This window comes from Paramisgurnus dabryanus, chromosome 2, assembly GCF_030506205.2.
Source record: "Paramisgurnus dabryanus chromosome 2, PD_genome_1.1, whole genome shotgun sequence".
NCBI lineage: Eukaryota > Metazoa > Chordata > Actinopteri > Cypriniformes > Cobitidae > Paramisgurnus > Paramisgurnus dabryanus.
In genome coordinates this window covers 29,168,793-29,187,653 of record NC_133338.1, presented here as the reverse complement: position 1 = coordinate 29,187,653, position 18,861 = coordinate 29,168,793, and the positions used below count along the sequence as shown (strand labels likewise).

Sequence of the window (18,861 nt, the reverse complement as noted above, 5' to 3'; positions counted from 1 at the left end):
GCCGGGCACTTTAGACCATGTAGATTGTTAAAATAGAGCCCATAGTGTGTTAACAGCATAACACAAAAATATGTAAAAAAAAAAAATGTATTTCCTTTCTTAGAGTCTAGGATTTCACAGACAGGGTCACACATAAAAACCTTAAAAATCACACGTCACGTTTAAGGTACTGTACCATGGCATATTAGACCCTTATTGTAATTTTGGAAGCACTTCTAATATGATCACTCCCTAAGATGAATTGTTTTATTGTTTTCCTCAATGGCTTTAGATCAAAGCAATTACCAAATGCCTCAATGTAAATGTAAATATTATAAGGCGGCTGTAATAGGTCATCTTTGCTCTGATGCTTTTAATGCAGCAGCTTGGAGAGGGAACCATAAAAATGGATTTAAAGCTTTAAGATTTGCACTAAAGCATTACACTTAGATTCAAGTTAAATGTAAATAACTGAAAGGCTTAAAAAACAAACTTTTTCATATATATTATAAAATGCCAACAGGTTTTTGTGACGGTTGGGGTTAGGGATTGGGGTAGGGGAAAAGAATATATAACTTATACAATATAAAAACCATTGCATCTATGGAATTGTCCCTGTAAACCACATGTGCCTGACTGTGTGCGTGCGTGCATGCGTGCGTGTGTGTGTGTGTGTGTACCTGGTAATTATCACGTTGTGGGGACCAATTGTCCCCACAAAGATAGGAATACCAGTGTTTTTGTGACTTTGTGGGGACATTTTGATGTCCCCATGAGGAAACACGCTTATAAATCCAACAGAATGATGTTTCTTGAAAATGTGAAGTAGCAGAAAGGTTTTTGGGATGGTTGGGGTTAGGGAATGGGGCAGGTAAGGGGAATAGAATATACAGTGTGTATGGTATAAAATGCATTACGTCTATGGAATGTCCCCACAAAACATGGAAACCAGAATGTGTGTGTGTGTGTGTGTGTGTGTGCGTGCGTGCGTGCGTGCGTGCGTGCGTGCGTGCGTGCGTGCGTGGTTGTGTGCGTGTATGTACCTGGTAATTATCACATTGTGGGGACCAATTGTCCCCATAAAGATAGGAAGACCAGTATTTTTGTGACCTGAATCAGAATGGAGGTTATCTCACCTGCCAGCACTAATATGTCAATCCATGTTCCTCACAGAGAGACAGGGAGATGCTGACCTTCATGTAGTTTGGATATGGAAAGCAAGGGAGAATCGATTTGCACATTTAACAAACTTCCATGTGCACACATTAATCACACCACACACACATATATGGCGCCCCTCACCTCCACCCCAAAGGACATGATACACTGTATGCTCACATTGAAATGTTAATATGGACACTCAACATGGGCAAACTCATCAGCTTGTCCTTTTGTCCGCATTAATTCTTGTTCACGTGCTCGAACACCTTGACACATACCTTTTACATGGTGCATTTTCTGGCATGCCAAAAGCTGTCTAGACTATGTTGATTTATAAAAAAAGTAGTGTATTAATATTATCTTTTATGTGCGGTTATAAATGAGGTTACATGTGTGTGTGTGTATGTTTGGATATATAAAGATGTATGCGTTCACCTGCCCTCTGTGTTCATTAGGGGTAGAAAAGTGCCAATGCATTACAATGTCTGATAATATAAATTCAGTGGATTCACTTAACAGAATTCAACAATGCACTCAATAATCTTTCCTTTCTTTAAACCTTTATACTGTATTAAAACTTTTATATGTACATGTACAGTTTTCTAACAGAGTTGCGTGCTGTCACATCCTGAATATCATTACCTGGTTTTGAAGACGTTTGGATTATGCAGCTGCTTATTTCAGTCTGGTTTTATATTTCCTCGCTAATAATCAAATGCAGAGCGATTGTCTCTTTGCATATTTACTGAAAATACTGTTCATTCTGTTTAAGTCTGTTTAAGTATGTGTTTGACAGGATCAGTTAGACGGGAGGTCATGTGGTTAAATAGCTGCAGGGCGGGGTCACTGCGGCCTCCATAAACAAAAAACACTATTACAGCGGTACTCAACATGCCATAGTCAAATCACACAGACCAGCACTTACAGCAGAACACTCTCTATGACGTCTGCATTCCACATGTTGCACATACATTCATTTTATATATGATGGTGAACATTATAGTGATGGTTTGAAGTTTGATGGTGATCTTGTGGTTTGATGCATGACTCTTTAAAGTGTTTCACCCCCTGAGGAACGTTCTCTCTAACATTTACATTCATGCATTTGGCAGATGCTCTTATCCACAGAGACGTTTTTTATGAGTACAGTAAGGGTGTTACGATTTCGATTTTAAATCAAAATCGATCGAAATTAAGTCACAACCTTGAACTCCGAATAAAAAAAGCATTTTTTGTGCTTAAAAAAAAGCTAAATCGAGAATCTAATCGAATCATGACCTTAGAATTGAAAATGTAATCGAATCAAGGATTTGGAGAATTGTGACACCCCTAGAGTACAGTATCAACTGTACTGTGTGTTTCCTGGGATTGATCCTTAATTTTTTGCATTGCTAACGTAATGCTTTACCAGATGAGCTACATAAGCACTGTTGTGGTGGTCTCAAGTTTGATGTTACTTTTTTTTTTGATGGTTTTTTCATTTGATTTTTTCATTTTTCAAATGTTGCTTTGTTGCATCTCTTCCCTTTCATCCACAGCTCCATTATGTGTCTCCTGGTCATTACCCTCTCTCCATCCCATGCAAAATGCAGCGGGTTTTGGCCTTGACCTCTCCTGCAATCAGTCATTTCCATAAGGCTTTCACGGAGTGTTGAGATGGCTAACTTCCTATGCCTAACTCCTTTTTCCCACCCTCTTGTCTCTCTCTCCGGGCATAATAATAAGGGTGACCACCCTATTCAGGAGCCACTGCTCTGTGACGGCTATGCAAACATGCTCTTAGTATGCTGAATAGCAGCCCTCCTGTCTCAGGATGTTCTCTGTCAGTCTGAAGAGAGGCCTAAATATACAGACAGATAGAGGGAGTGCAGATGGTCCTAGCAGACTGTGTGCTTTTCCTCTTCAAACATCAATATTCTGAACAACAACAAAGAGCTTTTGTAGTAAACACATCGGTCGTGAAAGTTATGTGTGGTTCTGCGACTGAAAGAGTGCAGAAGGTGAGAAAAAGTTAATTCATTTATTTGAGTGGAATTAATTTAGTTGACTCAACTCTGAAAAAAACCCAGAAAGTTTGGTGGGAATTTTTGGTGGAGTTTTGTGGCTTTTATTCAATGGCTATTGTAGCCTTAAAGCTCCCATAACACGCGCTGTTTCTGCGTATCTGATGTTAATCTGGAGTACCCATAGTAGTATTAGATCCTTCATATCTTCAAAGAGTCTTTAGTTTCATCAGATTTATAAAGACAGATCAGCTTTACCAATTCTTTCCAGAAGGAGGAGTTACAAATGACGGTAGGAGCGAGTCACAAGTCAACACCTTATATAACACTTACTTGCCTATTTCCAACATAGCACAGAAGTCTGTCTTACTGCATGCAACTCGTGACCCGGTTGGGACTTTTCAATTAAATCCAGCGTTAAACAAACACACATCCAGAACTCCACTGCTACTCCAGATAAACAAACTATATCCATTGTTTCCACAATGCGGGCTTACTTCACCTAACCTAGTGATTTAATTACATCCCAAAACACATTTCTTCTTTCATACCAATATTGAGTTTTAATAGAAAACAAAGCTGTCACATGAGGTGATACCTGTGATACCTGTGACTTCGGCACAGAAATACTCTGTAACACATCGAACAGCTTTTTTTGACACTTTGCATTCGTTTAACATGAGGAAACCAACTCTTAAACTGTGTTAATAAGTCAGAATGCATGAAATACCGTTGACCTTTAAATTCTCCCTGAAGTCGAGAATTTTATCAATTAAAACTCATCTTTGACCATCACAATAGCATATGTAAAAGTTTTCCCAGTGACCGTATTTTACATGCTTTAAAACTGATTGGCTGCAGTTGACTAATTTTGTATACACCAATCTATGAATATGCAAATTAGTCCCCGCCTCTACTCAATTGCACAGCTCAGAACATAGCTATGAATATGCAAATTAGTTCCACTCTTTTGTACACGTAAATAGATGCTAATTTCCGTTGTTCCAGACACATTACTGAACCAACCAAGTCCGGTTTCACAATGCATAGATGAACTGCGTGTTTGCAGCACTAACTGTTTTTAGCACTGATGTTAGCCAGGTTACACTGCATGTAAGTTCAGCATGTGTAAGTTTAAATGTGATGATGTGATTGATTATGTGTGTGTGTGACGTAGCAAACCAAGGTGATTTCAAATAAGATGTCTTTAAAAAAAACTCAAATATTATGACTCCTTTGATATGTCCTTTCCAAACTTCATGTTTTAATATTTTTCAAACAGCTTTGGGCAGAAAAAAGTGCTTATTAAAGTATTTCTTGCACACAATGTCACTTATGAACATGTTAAACCTAAACCAATTTTAAATATTTCCAGTAATAAGCATCTTCTTAGTGTCTACAACTAAAGTGAGATAAATAATAAGCTGTTTGACAACAGACGGCACATTGTTGCACAGACGGTTGAAGATGCTAACACAAACTCACAAATTCCCCTACTGTGTGTTTTCACTGGGCATCACTAACACACTGTGCTGTCTAGACGGTTATAGGGAGATTTTAACAGTGTGTGTCCCTCTGTTCCTCACAGTGCAGGGTGACAGTATGAAACACAGACAGATTGTGTGTGTGTATGTGTGCGTCTGTGTGTGTATGTGGAGGGTGGAGGAATGCCATGTCTAAGTGGCAGACTTTCTGTTGGGTGGTCTGTCTGTGTGTGGGCTATATGATGTGCAAGTCAGTGCTGCCATCCACATCATGTCCACTCATTCACATTGACATACAATGGAAAGGTTATGCCGGGATGTTTGTTTTGCAAGTACCCTAAAATAAAATCACTTGCTATTTACACATACAGTATGCAAACCATGTAACATAAACTGTAGAGCACTTAGAAAAAAATGTAGAGGATAAGGGCCAGATTTACTAACAGCTTGCAAACCAGCGCAAACCATCATTTTGTCGTTAAAAACGATTGTCGGGATTTACTAAAAACGTGCCGTGCACACCTGAAAAGGTGTGGCCTATTTTTGCGAATGACCTTATTGCATATGCATTTCTAGAAGTTTCCTTTTGAGATTCAAAATTTTTGGAAGGAGAATATTTAAATGATTCATGCGACACGATTTACTAATGTTTGCACGTGTGTTTTTGCACCATTATTTAACGCTGGAAAGCATGTCTTAAATTACCTTGCACTTGAAATGGCTGCAATTATTGCAAAAAAAAGAGCCATCATAGAGAGCACAGAACGCGTGATACAAGGCAGAGGTTTGTTTTAACACGTAATGCGGCTTTCACATAGGATGCGTTGTGCGCTGTGCTCACCGCTGTGTTCAGCGCAGCCAAGACCAAAGTAGGCGGGGTTTTCAATAAATTACTACAGTGTTTATATTTGCGTTAAATAGTCGATGAGGAATACAGAGACTGATGTTGCCCATCTCTCCATTTCACGTAACTTTAAGCTGCCTACCTACAACAAGCTACTTGACTTAAAACACACCTGATATGCCAACTTGAATTGCAACGTGTTTCCATGACACGGCTTTCCTTCCGATGTCTCTGTAGGAGCATAAACTTGTATTATAAAGCTCCGGGAATTCCGAGTATAAGCTTTTTGTCCATTTTGCTTGTTAGGATGCCCCGTTTCTATTGGCCGCGCGGGTAATCGTCACAGAACGCAGAGCAAAAGTTAAACTATTTTGACTGCAGCGTAAGCGCTTTGCTCGACGCAACAACAAAAAAACGCCCTGGTGCGGCACAAGCCATTAAAATTAATGGGTTTCATAGCGCAGCGCACACCGCGTCCTATGTGAAAGCTGCATAACGGTTTATTTGGAATGCCAGAGGAACATATTATTTAAAAAAAATTCATATATATATATATGAAATAAATGAATAAAATAGGAGTCACTAGGAGAAGTCACGCACAAGCAGACATTTCAAAACTTCTTGTAACCCTTCATTTTTTGTCCTCCAACAGTTATTTTTACTGTACTATGGCTTTGTTAGCTGGAGGATGCTGGTTAGACACAAAGAGCATAAGTTTAAGGATGATTAGACTGCAGGTTTTTGAAATGAATGCATGAATGCAGAGACACACACATATGCTCTTGCCATTTGCCCATTCGCTCTGAAGTCATAACACCCATGCCATCTATCCAACAGCACAATCAGCATGCAAAAATGTAGCAGATAGAGAGGGAGGCTTACAGAGAAAGAAGGTTGAAGCTAAGGACGTCATTTAAATATCCTAGCGATTAAAATGTTTTTCACAGTCTCAGGATGATGGGGGGAACTCCTTATTATATATTCATCACTAATAATCCCCTAACTACCCCATCCTCCCGCAGTGAAAGAGGGAAAGGGGAGGAGGTGGTGTTACAAATACTGAAAGGGTAAAATTGAAAAATGAAAAAACAGAATAGAAATTTGAAGAGAGGGATTCAGGAGGGAGGAGTTTGACAGATGGTTGAGTTTGTTCATGTTAATGAGCACCCAGAGCTGGTATACTGTAGGTATAATTTTTTTGCTTTGTTCATGACACATCATTTACATGAGGAACAGGTTTCCACACATGTGTCAGGGTGAGAAGCTTAATGTAAAACCAGCCATCAGTTTTTCCAACTCTGGTTTAAAACTGAAGAACCTAACCACCTTCATTTCTCTATCCCCCCCTCTCCCTCTCTCTCTCTCTCTCTCTCTCTCTCTCTCTCTCTCTCTCTCTCTCTCTCTCTCTCTCTCTCTCTCTCTCTCTCTCTCTCTCTCTCTCTCTCTCCCTCTCCCTCCCTCTCTCTCTCTCTCTCTCTCTCTCTCACAGTTCCTTGACTATCTATGGTGTTACCCCGGAGGATGAGGCAATATATCAGTGTATTGCTGAAAACAGTGCAGGCTCCACACAAGCCAGCGCCCGTCTGACCGTGCTTTGGGCAGACGGGTTGCCAGGTGTGCCCACAGACATACATGCAGAAGCCCTTTCTCCAACCACTATTCAGGTGTCATGGAAGGAGCCCACCAAAAACACTCAGGACATTATTGGATATGTGCTCCATATCCGCAAGACTGCTGGTAAGAATACCACTTCTCACAAACAAAAACAAGCAAACATTTGTATACTGTAGCTGTGTCCCAATTCAAAGGTTGGGACCTTCTAAGGACGTATTTTAAGACCGATTGCGTCACAGCAGCGCGACCTAAGGCTAGTAAGGCCGTCCCAATTCAAAGGATGCTTAGTATAGAGTCTCAAAATGCGTCCTCATTTCTCTGCGCTGTTAATGAATAAACAATTAAAACCTTTAGTAAATAAAAATGTGTATTTATCAGAAAACATTTTTCTTGTCACTGTTTTAGTATTAAAAGTTATGTTTTGTGTTAAGAATATTCTGTTTATGTTGCGTATATATTTCTAAGGTTGATTCATTTGATATACTGTTGAATAGTTTAATCTACATCAACTTGTCATATTTTCTAAAATAAATTTATATTTTTTTGATTCCATATTTTTTTAATAAGTCAGAAACGTCTCCACTGTGTCCTGCTGAGTGAAGCAAATTATGGGTCCTCCGAAGGTTAGAACGTCTCATTTCAGGGCTGTCGCCTTGAAAGACCAAGTGCTCGCTGCTCGCCTTTTAAGGTTGCATGCTTAGAAGGTCGCAACCCTTGAATTGGGGCACAGCTTGTATCTTCCTCTAACTACATTTTCTGCATTTCTACATCAAGAAAGAAATGATTTGGTTCATTTATCAATCTGTTTCCCCATAGAATTTCAGGTTTTTTTTGGATTCTGGGGATATTTGAGCTCCACAATGTCGTCAAACCGTAACCTCAAAGACACACAAAACAAACAAAATGTAATCTTCTCCAACAATGTATACAGTAAATCAATACCTTTATTAAAAGTAAACATGTACATATTTAATGAAATACAGACTTCGCTTGCTATTGAAATCACTGAGATTCGGAGTCAATAGCACGTGATTACTTTTCTCTGTCGCCATCAGCTGTGGTGACAGTATTTATGAGGAGAAGGAAAGAAAGGGCAGACACTAGAAGCTCAGCACAAGGATGGATGTGTATTTAGATCTTTGTGCCTCTCTCCTGGGAAGCCTTAAAGTTGCATGTTGATGTTTATCTGTGCTGGAGCTGCTGATCTGAACCGTTTACTCAAGTGCTCTTAAGTGTCCTCTGCTGAGCTTTTCCTTACCTCAATATCTCGCTCTCTTTCCTCTCTCCGGTATTATCAGATGGCTGATTACCAGCCAAAGGGACCGACCATTAGCCTCTGCTGTAATTTAGGTTTCAGAGACTCTGATAGCACCGTGGGATTTGTTTTGGAGTCTGTGCCATTTATTATGTATATGCGCACTTGTAGCAATCGGAGTTGAATTAATAATAGGAGGGATATGAAATTTACTGCAGCCATAAATGTGACAAAGAGAGACGGTAACATTTAAAAAGTGATTTGTTATGATTGTTCCTTAATCCTTTTGCCTGCGCTCTCTGTCTTTCTCTTTTTTTTATTCACCTTCACTTTTCACCCTCAGACCCAGTGGAGATGGAGTACCAGGAGGCCGTGAGTAAAACGACCCTACAGCAAGTAATCGGAGATCTGGAACCTTCCACCAGCTACAGCTTCTATGTGAAGGCTTACACGTCTCGAGGAGCCAGCAAAGCCTCTGAGACCGCTATGGAGAGCACACTGGGAGAAGGTATAAAACTGCATTTCAACACACAATCTTATTTTATTGAGCAATTGTATAATGTCCAGTCATTTTATGAGTTGTTAATTAGGTTTCCTCTAAAAAGCCACGGGGGGCTACTTACACCAAGCAGTCGTCAATGAAAAAACACATTGTCTTTCCATAATGTAGGACTTTTTAAAGTCTCCCTGTAGTCAAGAATTGTATCTTTAAGCATACGTACATCTATAAATATCGGATTAGTCCCTGCTGACTCTACTTTTTTGCACCACCTTGGGCCATAGATATGAATATGCAAATTAGTTCCCGCATCCACTCTATTGCACCACCTCGGACCAGGGGTGCTATTCACAGCTATTTCATGTACTACGGCTTTTGATCAGTAGGTCCTTATTAATCTAAAAATCACTGTTAGTTTGAGTTGTTTATAACATGCATTTGAAAAAGCAACACTCGTCAAACATAATCATTATACATATTCTTTATTATCATGAAAATACTTAAAAAGGTTAGAAGAACAGCAATATAAATATATCCTTAAGCCATTTCCTGGAGCTGCGTTTCATAGCTGCGTGGGTAAATGGTTTGTCGTCTGCAGAGCATATTAAGTTTCTGCACGAGAGCGCCCTCTGGCTTTTCGATGTAGCTGCATTTCACCGTAATTCATTGAGAAGCATAGCAAGCATCACCGGCCGATCAATCGAAGCATCCCAACCTCAGACCATTTGGCAGTTTCAGACACATAACTGCGAAGTTCACTTTCACATGCGTACATGAAGCTGCACTTATCTTTAAGCACTCACCCTGCGCCACATAGACATATAAACAACCAATAAAAACCAGATTTTCCCCACAGTGGGACTTTAAGGATAAAGCATTTCCCACAGAGGTGTTTTTGACACAGCGCAGTGTTTATTCAGGGTTGTTCATATCTTGCCGAGGGAATACATTTCTGTATATCTGAGGTTCTTGTGTTTGCTATGTTTGCAGTTCCTGCCCCGCCAGCCTTGTTCACTAAGGTGATTAATTTAACGGTGGTTCAGGCCACATGGGAGCCTTCCGCTAAGATGGGCCAGCAGGAAGGCTTCATCCTCTACTACCGTAAGGTCTCCGTACCTCTCTTCACCGGACCCATCACCTTCCCACGAAACGTGACCCAGTACAACATCACTCAACTGGGTGAGTCTGACTGCAGAGGTTCATGTCAAGATTTAGGGCAAAGTGGATCACTGACAGTACTGTAATTGGCAATACAGATCTGTGAACTTTTTGTTAACAGTGCTCCAGTCTGATTTACATTCAAGTCATTATGTGTAGACAGAGCAGCTGACAGACTCATAACCAGACCTTGATTTCAGCAAATCTGCAGAATTGGTTTACACAGTGTCATATTTGTTCAATGAAGCCGATATCACTACACTCTTATTGGTAGCTGTAGGCATATTCAGATTAGCCAAAGAATTAGTCCATCTTGTTTTTAACACTGTTTCTGCCTTTCTTGACAGATCCATCTTTTATTTATGAAATTAAGATTCTTGCTTTTAACCAGCACGGAGAAGGAAATGCCACTCTGCGTTTTGTGTCTCTAAAGGAGTCAATGGAGAAATCAGGTGGCTGATCTGACACGCTTGTTCATTTTAATTCTGCATATGCATGCATGGCTTACAGTACAGTATATCACTGTATGTTTTTTTCTTTTTGCAGTGCAAAATACTCCTTGTGACTGTGTAAAGGATGAACAGAGTAAGAGCTCAACCACGGGCATCATCATTGGCATCCATATCGGAGTCACCTGCATCATCTTCTGTCTCCTCTTCCTCATGTTTAGCTACAGGGGCAGGTAAGGAATCAAGACTGTCATCAATTTATTATTCTTAAAGAGGCCCTTCCACATAAAACCGTTTTTACTTGTATTTTTTGATATGTGTTAGGTTCATATGTGTTTGTGTTGTGTCGTGAATGTGAAAATTAACTTCCACCTCCTCTGTCAGCTCTAGCCACTGAAAAGAAATAAGTGTAGAAATCAGGTCAGTTTAAAAAGCTTATCAGTGTGACGTGGAACTGATCGAGGTCATTAATATTCATGAGCTCTTCAACTTGAGACCGCGCCCACATATTACGTGTAGTTGAGTTAGTTTTCATAACAAGTTACTGAAAGGATGGCTAAACGTTAACCGTACCATATTCGGGCCATTGTTTTTCGTCAAGAGACATCATTCCTATTAAACGAGGGAATCATAACAGTTGCTACATGTTTGGATGTTCAGAAGAACGCTGGATTTGAAGAGAGACTGCGATTAAAAAGCAATGCTCCTCTATCAATATTGGATCCGGACGTAATGGTGGCGCAGCTTATGTGAGTAAAACGCTTTAGTACTATGTGTCACTGTGGTGGCCGGTGTTTTCTCTTCCGAGGGACGCGAATTCATGCTGCACACTCTTTGAAAGGGTTTATGATAAAAGACACGCGTGTTTGTGGGAGTAAAACACTTTAGTACTATGTGTCACTGTGGTGGCCGGTGTTTTCTCTTCCGAGGGACGCGAATTCATGCTGCACACTCTTTGAAAGGGTTTATGATAAAAGACACTCGTGTTTGTGTGAGTTATTAAATGTGATAAAAAAACACATGTGTGTGTTTGTGCATTCGTTACACACGCGTCGAAGGGTTTATGTAAAAGGGTTTGTGTGTGTGTGTGCGTGTGTGCTGCTACACGCACAACGAAAGGGTTTACGATAAAAGACACGTGTACGTTTGTGTTTGTGTGTGTGTTTTTGTGCGTGGGTTTACGATAAAAGACAGGCGTGTGTGTGTCAAAAGGGTTTTTGATAAAATATGCGTGTGTAAGAAAGACACTGTGTCTTAAGACACTCACTTAACATTAAACTGATTACACATGAGATTAAATTGAAAGTTAGTTTGAACGAAAAACTGGTATCCAATCATAGCAGTGGGCGTTTACTTCCAAGTCGTCAATGCAGCCCGCCCATTAAAACGGATCACTTCTCTAACCAGCCTCAAAATCAGGGTACAAAATAGCCTATTACTTATTGCTTTTGATGTTTTTGGATGTAAAAACCATGCAAACGTCATGAGTAGACCTCAGACAACAGTATAAAACAATAAAAACGCCAGAGGAAGGGCACCTTTAATATGTGCTTGACATAAGGACAATCCTGTCGCTGACATGGAATTAAAATATTAATTAGTTTATATATATATATATATATATATATATATATATATATATATATATATATATATATATATATATATATATATATATATATATATATATATATATATATGGTACAGTGTCACAGTACAGCTCCCTTTACTGATATGAAGAGAGGCAGCTGTACTGTGACACTATATCATATATATTCTGTGGCCATCTCTCCACTAAACCCAAGCATTTGGCTTATATAGGCTTAGTGTATTAAACCTTTTTGCTGTGGATGATAAGACTGCTAAACCCCATGAAGAGCATCTCCTTGAGCTTGTTAGTTCTTATTGCTGACATTCCAGAACCAATGTCATGTGTGTGTTTGTTGAGCAAGGTTTCACTGGACACGATCTAAACTAAATCATTCTGTCGTTGCAGGTTGGCGATGTGTAAAACCGTTCAGGCCACCAGACAGGTGGGCCGTAACCCTGCTGCGGGCGTTGCGCTTGAGTCCTCCTCTTCCTCACAAGGAGCCCTTGCCCTGAACGGAGGACCCCATGCTGCGAAGAACTGTACAGACTCCAATGAGATGGAGAGGCTCTTCTCAGGATCGCCCCACTTCTCCCATCCACCTGACGCCACCCACACGGTAGCCCTGGGGGATGTGCATACATTTGTAGACATGAGGATCACATATGGTTGTTATTCTCATACAGAGAAGACCTGTATGACTGTGTGTGCGTGCGTGCTTGTGTGGGTAGAGTATAGATGTATAAGTAAAACCTTTTTTTTCTTCTCACAAGAAAGATCAGTGCGCTGAAGTCAGTAAACACTGTTATTTTTATTTGTTCCAATGCAAAAAAGTTTTGAGTTTACTAAACACTTGACTTAAAGATTGACTATTCAAACTTCTCCATTGTAACACAATATAACGTAATATCATATGATAGGGCACCTGCAAATCCTTCATTGACCCTTAAAGGGACACTCCACTTTTTTGAAAATATGTTAATTTTTCAGCTCCCCTGGAGTTAAACATTTGATTTTTAAGACCAATTTGGTTTTTGAGTCCATTCAGCTGATCTCCGGATCTGGCGGTACCACTTTTAGCATACTTTAGCATAATCCATTGAATCTGATTAGACCATTAGTATCGCGCTAAAAGCCCCAAAGAGTTTTTATATTTTTCCTATTTAAAACTTGACTCTATTTAAAAGACTGATGGAAAATTAAAAGTTGTTATTTTCTAAGCTGATATGGCTATGAACTATACTCTCATTCTGGCGTAATAATCCAGGACTTTGCTGCCATAACATGGCTGCAGCAGGCACAATGATATTACGCAGCGGCTGAGTATAGTTCCTAGCCATATCGGCCTAGAAAATTGCAACTTTAAATTTTTCATCGGTCTTTGTACACAATGTTACTACAGAAGAGTCAAGTTCTAAATAAGAAAAAATATAAACTCTTTGGTTATTTTTTAGCACAATGCTATTGGTCTAATCAGATTCAATGGATTGTGCTAAGCAATGCTAAAAGTGGTAGCGCCAGACCCGGAGCTCAGCTGAATGGATTCCAAAATGGTAAAAATCTAATATTTAACTCATATTTTCAAAAAAAGTGGAGAGTCCCTTTAAATCAATTACCCCTTGATAGCTCATATATTTTTGTCCACTAACACTATGGGCCCTATCTTGCACCCAGCGCAATTGACTTTGTCAGTGACGCATGTATCATTTGTATTTTGCACCGGTGCACAGCAGGTTTTTCCCTCCACAGATGCACGTCGGCGAACTAGGGAATGAACTTGCGCTCCCTGGCCGGTTCAGCGAAAAAAGGGAGGCGTGTTCCGGCGCAAACCATCCCTGATGCTATTTTGCAGTTTTAAAAAACAATTGCGCCACTGACCAGAAAAAAGTCTAAAGTCAGAGTTGCGTTGCGCATTGTTCATTATGCTATTTTAAGGGCGCATACTTGGCCATAATGTATAGCGTGCACAACACGCACACACTTTGCTTATCTAATCTACTCTTCTGCAGGCAGGAGGAGGGGCGGGGCTGTGTGCTCTACCCTCCACCGCCACTTTCAGAGTGTGCTTGTAGCAGCTAGGAGGCTGCTCAGGTTGCAGCAACAGTACAATTTGTCCAGTTAAAAGTTGTTCTATCACTGAAATAATTTTAGAGACATTATTTAAAGGTAAAAAACTACACAGTGTTGCTTTAATGTATGTGAACTTGATTTGTAAGTGTACTTTGGGGTTGGACTGCTTGCGTTTCTTGGGTGCAGATTTCAAAGCCCCCAAACTTTCAGCGTTGAGGGTGGACGCAGCGATGTCCTCTGCTGGAGTCAGGTCCTGTGTAGAGGCAGATCCACTTCTCGTTAAACGACGTGCCCGATTTATGCTGGCAAGCTTGGGATTCTCCCATCTCCTGACATCATTGTAGCGCTTGCGGCGCAACGTCCTGGGGATGCCAGCCGATGAGACAATTGTGGCTATTTCCTCCCACGCCTGTTTAACCGACGCTGATTTGGGTGGGTTTCTCCCATCCCCATACAAAAGAACTTATCTTTCTTTGACTGCTCTTACAAGAACGTCGGTCTCCTCGGCTGTGAACCGCTCCTGGCGTGCGCCTGGTAAATCCACCATAATAATAGCAATCCGCCATGAAACTTGCGCCCTTGCTTTTAAAGGGAATGTTGCATGACGTTCTGATTGGTTTATTTGACGTTACGCCCAATCCACACCTATGAATAATGAACCTACTTCTGACCAACCCCTTATAGATTTGCGGCTGGCGCAAGAGTTATTTCTCCCGCTGGGAAAATAGCAACAGCACCCAAGAGCCGCCCACAAAGTCACATGCGCTTTGCGCTTGACACTTGCGTTTCAGATCGTTAAAATAGGGCCCTCTGTTTTTAAATGCTGTGATTTGAAACACATTCCTCAAATATCTGTTACATGGGTTTGCATTAATAAGTATGCATGCTGTTGCTCTGATTAGATTAAATAATAACATGTAGATGTTTTTTATCAAGTATTTGTGTGTTTATTTTCAGATTGAGAGTTCTCTGGTCTCTTGTTCATTCAATCATACTCCGATGTCCACACTTCCTATGGATGACTTCAGTCTTATGGAGGAGTGTGAGGTGCAGTTCCCACATCATCCAGCAGAGGGATGCCAACAGGATGAGGGCAGATGAAGAAATGTAGGCCGTGACATCCTCCATTCAGACTCTTGTCCAACTCAGGTCAACTAAAGTAATCACCTTTCTTAGTTCTTATCAGGCGAATACTATTTTATTTGAAAGTTACGTTCCCTTTGCGGGAATCACTGGACTGTATAATGCTGGGGTACCTCTGGCCTCATGGTGGGTGAAGTTTTGTGATGGACAGCTATTATTTCACATTGGTAGGCAAACAAAATCTCTATTTCGGTTTTAGTTTGAACACATTCAATGATTTGCCGCCAGCTATCAGCCTACCAATAGCTTCGCAAGCCCATCCATTGGAGACAGAGACCTTCTACCAGACTGTTCTCAGGATTTTTCTTTTCAGTGATATATATGTTTTTTAATTAAGTAGCCTTCATGAAGACTTTAGAGTTGGCTATGTGAACCTTAGGATTTGAAACAAAACAAAAAAAACCCTACCTCAGCTGGAATGAATGTGTTGTAGGAAGTCTCTGAGATCTGCATCTTGCCGTCTGTTCTGTTTCTATTCACATCAAGCGTCCAGTCGAAAAGAAAGGTGCTTCTCTACCTCAGATTTCAAGGACCGCCGTTCTCCTGCTCACTGAAGCAAAACAAGAAAAATAATCCAACATATAGCACTTCCAAATGTTAACGTTAATCTTCTACCTCAAAATAACAATGTTGTTATTGTCATTGTGGTTCTTTTCTCATATTGAAACATAGCTTCTGTTTGTGAGATCCTAGCTTCACTATGTCGATGAATAGCTGTGTTTTGATATGTCAGTACCTCATGCCAATTGACAGATGACATTGTTGTATGAATTTTGCCTGTAAAGTGTTTTTATATTGTCCTAGTATTCGTGTAGGTTTGTATTTCGACCTTTGTTTGTTCCTGATCAGAGTATTTTTTATTTTCATCATAGTCGACTCAGTTAAATTGGAAAGACTTTTTAAGATAAACTGCACTGTTATTAATGACTTCAGGAGAAAAAGTTGTAAGAAGATTGATAACCGTACTGCAACGCCGGACAACACTATACGAATATACTTTACTTTCATGGGTATTCAAAGGGTTCGGGTTTAATGTGTTTGCGTGTTGTGTGACACAAACGAATAGAAGTGTGAGTGTACGCGCATATAAAACATATTCTGTTAAGAATTAAGCACATATTGTGTTTCTGAGGGAGCTGATGTTAGTAAGCATTGACAAACATTGATACTCGCCCTATGTCAGTACACATATTTACTTATTCCAAGAATGGAAATCGAGTAAGCATGGGTTCTTGCAAATGCAAAAGTTGTGAATGGTTCCTAAGCTCCAGCATTCTCAGAAACTAAACCGATTGTTGTGCAGACTCTGCTGCATGTTATGAATTGAATAAAACAGCCAAACTCAAAATACTTGCTATGGATGAGCTGGGCATTATAGGCTTCTTTGAGAAGTTACCATTCCTTTAGGAGCCAAAGTCAGACACTGAAGATACTTCTGTGTGGAGTTTCATCATCTTTTCAATATATTCATCATCACAGGCCCCTCTTCCATATCTTTAGTGCCACATTGATCAGGGAGCACAAAGTGCGTCAGACATACAGTACTGTAATGTATGCACATAACCACACATACATCTGTTAGCAGAATACAAGTAGTGGGCGATGTCTGAGCTGGTCTTGTCATCTCTTTATCACACACACACACACACGCAATATGCTTTTGAGTTACTTTTCAACTGCTGTTCACTGTGTGCTCAGCCACCCAATTCAGGACCAGCACTTTCATCTAGAAAGTACCAGCGAGATGTTCGGTCTCTTCTGATGTGTCTAAGGCGTATATATTTTTTTAGTAACCTACCTCAACACGGCAGCCATGCTCTCAGGTCGCTCCTACTCTGATTGGGGAGATTGTATTTTTTGTACAGAACACACACACACACACACACACACACACACACACACACACACACACACACACACACACACACACACACACACACACACACACACACACACACACACACACACACACACACACACATACACATAATGTACAAACAGTATACAGATCAGTGGAAAACATGTCATTGGGGCCCTTAAGCATCAGTGGAAAAACACACATTAGCTACTTTTGTTCTTGCATGGGGTGGTTTCCCAGACAGGGTTTAGATTAATCCAGGACTAGGTCTTAGTAATATTAAGACATTTAAGTAGATTGTACAAACAAACCTTACAAAAACAATATTGGTGTGCATCTTGAGACAAACTGTGGCACTGATTTATGTTAAGATATTTCAGTACAAGATGTTTTTTAAAGGAAAACGCCCCTTTTTTCAATATTTCACTATGTTCTTACCTCAGCTTAGATAAATGAATACATACCTATATTTTTTCAATGCGTTCACTTAATCTTTGTACAGCGCGTTGTGAATGTGTTAGCATTTAGCCTAGCCCCATTCATTCCTTAGGATCCAAGCAGGAATGAATTTAGAAGCCACCAAACACCATGTTTTCCCTATTTAAAGACTGTTACATGAGTGGTTACATGAGCAAGTATGGTGGAACAAAATTAAACTGAGATTTTTTTTAAGCAGATAAAAAATGAGAACTATATTGTATGGCGGAAGAGCACTTAGTTTGCAGCACTTCGACCTTGGCGGGAAGTAACATCATCACTCCTTACTCCTCTCGCTACAACTTTCAATATTACTGCGCCAGAGGTTGAAGTGCTGCAATCTAAGTGCTCTTCCGCCATACAATATAGTTCTCATTTTTAATCCGTTTAAAAAATGCCACATTTATTTTGTGCCACCATACTTCTCGTGTAACTACTCATGTAACAGTCTTTAAGACGTTCACGGCACGCTTTACAAAGATTAAGTGCACGCATTGAATAAAGATAGGTATGTATTCATTTGTCTAAGTTGAGGTAAGAACATAGTAAAATAAAAAAATGGTGTTTTCCTTTAATTAAGACAGTTTAAATATGCATCCGGTCTAGGACTAGGATAAGCCTTGTCTAGGAAACTGCCCCTCTGATTTATTTACTTTGTTTAATCAACCTTGGATTATTGGGATATAAAGTCCTCATATCCGACTTCACCCTATAGGCTTGTCAATCATAAAGATGTGAACGATCACTATCATGAGTTTGTGTGTGTGTAGATGATGAGTCAGATTTGCATACTTTCAAATTTCATCATGTTCAGAGCTCAAAATCTTTTGGACAGTTAGGTTAGATTATCAAAACATTCGTAATACTGGAACTACCGGATCTCGAGAGAATTGCATAGTATATTAGGGTGGAGAAATGACTCAAACTGTGTGCTGTATATTTATTGTACCGACTGCGTTTTAGTGTTGTCAGAGAAGAGCGTAGATGCTTTTGTGTTGTCCTTATACAGATATATGCTCAGTTCATTGGCTGTCTTTAATAGATGTTAATGGTAAAGGTTCTGAACAACGATACGCTGTGAACTATGTCCCTATTTCTAAAAGTTTCTATGAAATACCTATTGTACAGTTTTTGGTGCTCTTGACATTCCTGTAATATGAATATTATCAGACAAATGGGATCTGCTGTTATGTTACGTAATACAAACAACTGTCAATGCCTCAATGCCTGACATCTGCAGTTAAAGGCAGTTTTCAGCTGTTTGTTTATTGGTGGATTT

General features: G+C 40.0%; 1 protein-coding gene across 1 annotated transcript in view; it reads left to right on the top strand.

Annotated features, from left to right (window-relative positions):
* Positions 1 to 17,577, top strand: part of igdcc3 (immunoglobulin superfamily, DCC subclass, member 3) — a 90,466-nt gene extending 72,889 nt beyond the window's left edge. Inside the window, exons 8-14 of the mRNA XM_065267855.2 lie at positions 6,961 to 7,208; positions 8,684 to 8,848; positions 9,830 to 10,018; positions 10,345 to 10,449; positions 10,544 to 10,679; positions 12,443 to 12,653; positions 15,062 to 17,577. Coding sequence (XP_065123927.1) covers positions 6,961 to 7,208; positions 8,684 to 8,848; positions 9,830 to 10,018; positions 10,345 to 10,449; positions 10,544 to 10,679; positions 12,443 to 12,653; positions 15,062 to 15,205 — 1,198 coding nt within the window. The 3' untranslated portion in view covers positions 15,206 to 17,577. The remainder of the gene's footprint in view (positions 1 to 6,960; positions 7,209 to 8,683; positions 8,849 to 9,829; positions 10,019 to 10,344; positions 10,450 to 10,543; positions 10,680 to 12,442; positions 12,654 to 15,061) is intronic.
* The last annotated feature ends 1,284 nt before the right edge of the window (positions 17,578 to 18,861 follow it).